The sequence below is a fragment of the Neopelma chrysocephalum genome, unplaced genomic scaffold (assembly GCF_003984885.1).
Source record: "Neopelma chrysocephalum unplaced genomic scaffold, ASM398488v2 Primary Assembly neopelma1_89579, whole genome shotgun sequence".
In the NCBI taxonomy this organism is placed as follows: Eukaryota; Metazoa; Chordata; class Aves; order Passeriformes; family Pipridae; genus Neopelma; species Neopelma chrysocephalum.
Window position 1 is genome coordinate 1 of NW_020918521.1, and position 380 is coordinate 380.

Sequence of the window (380 nt, forward strand, 5' to 3'; positions counted from 1 at the left end):
CCCGCAGCCCACGGACCCCCCAAAGGCCCCGGGGCTGCCGCGGGGGCCCCCAACGGCCCTCAGCCAATCCCAAAGCGCCCACGCCGCCCGCGCCCAATCCCAGCGCGCCGCGCTCATGACTCATCAGTCGCCGGCAAGAACAGGCCACAACACGGCCCCAAACCGGAGCCGCACTTGGCGCTCTCAGCCAATCCGAGCGCTCCCAAAATCCCCCAAAACGGCGGCGCCCGGCTGGTTTTGGGGTGTCAGCAGCTGTCCGGCGCTGGGCATGGAGCGTGTGCGGGGAGCTGGGGCCGTGCTGGCGGTGCTGGTGGTGCTGGGAGCCCCCCCCGGCTGCGGGCGAGGAGCTGTCGGGGGAGCGGGGGGGGCGGGCAGGGGGG

The 380-nt window shown here is 74.2% G+C and overlaps 1 protein-coding gene across 1 annotated transcript in view; it reads left to right on the forward strand.

Moving 5' to 3' along the window:
- Positions 1–187: 187 nt before the first annotated feature.
- LOC113979812 (HLA class II histocompatibility antigen, DRB1-16 beta chain-like) overlaps positions 188–380 on the forward strand; it is a gene marked incomplete at both ends in the record, with an annotated part of 1,707 nt that continues 1,514 nt past the window's right edge. Inside the window, one exon of the mRNA XM_027707094.1 lies at positions 188–354. Within this exon, the coding sequence (XP_027562895.1) occupies positions 188–354 (167 nt within the window). The remainder of the gene's footprint in view (positions 355–380) is intronic.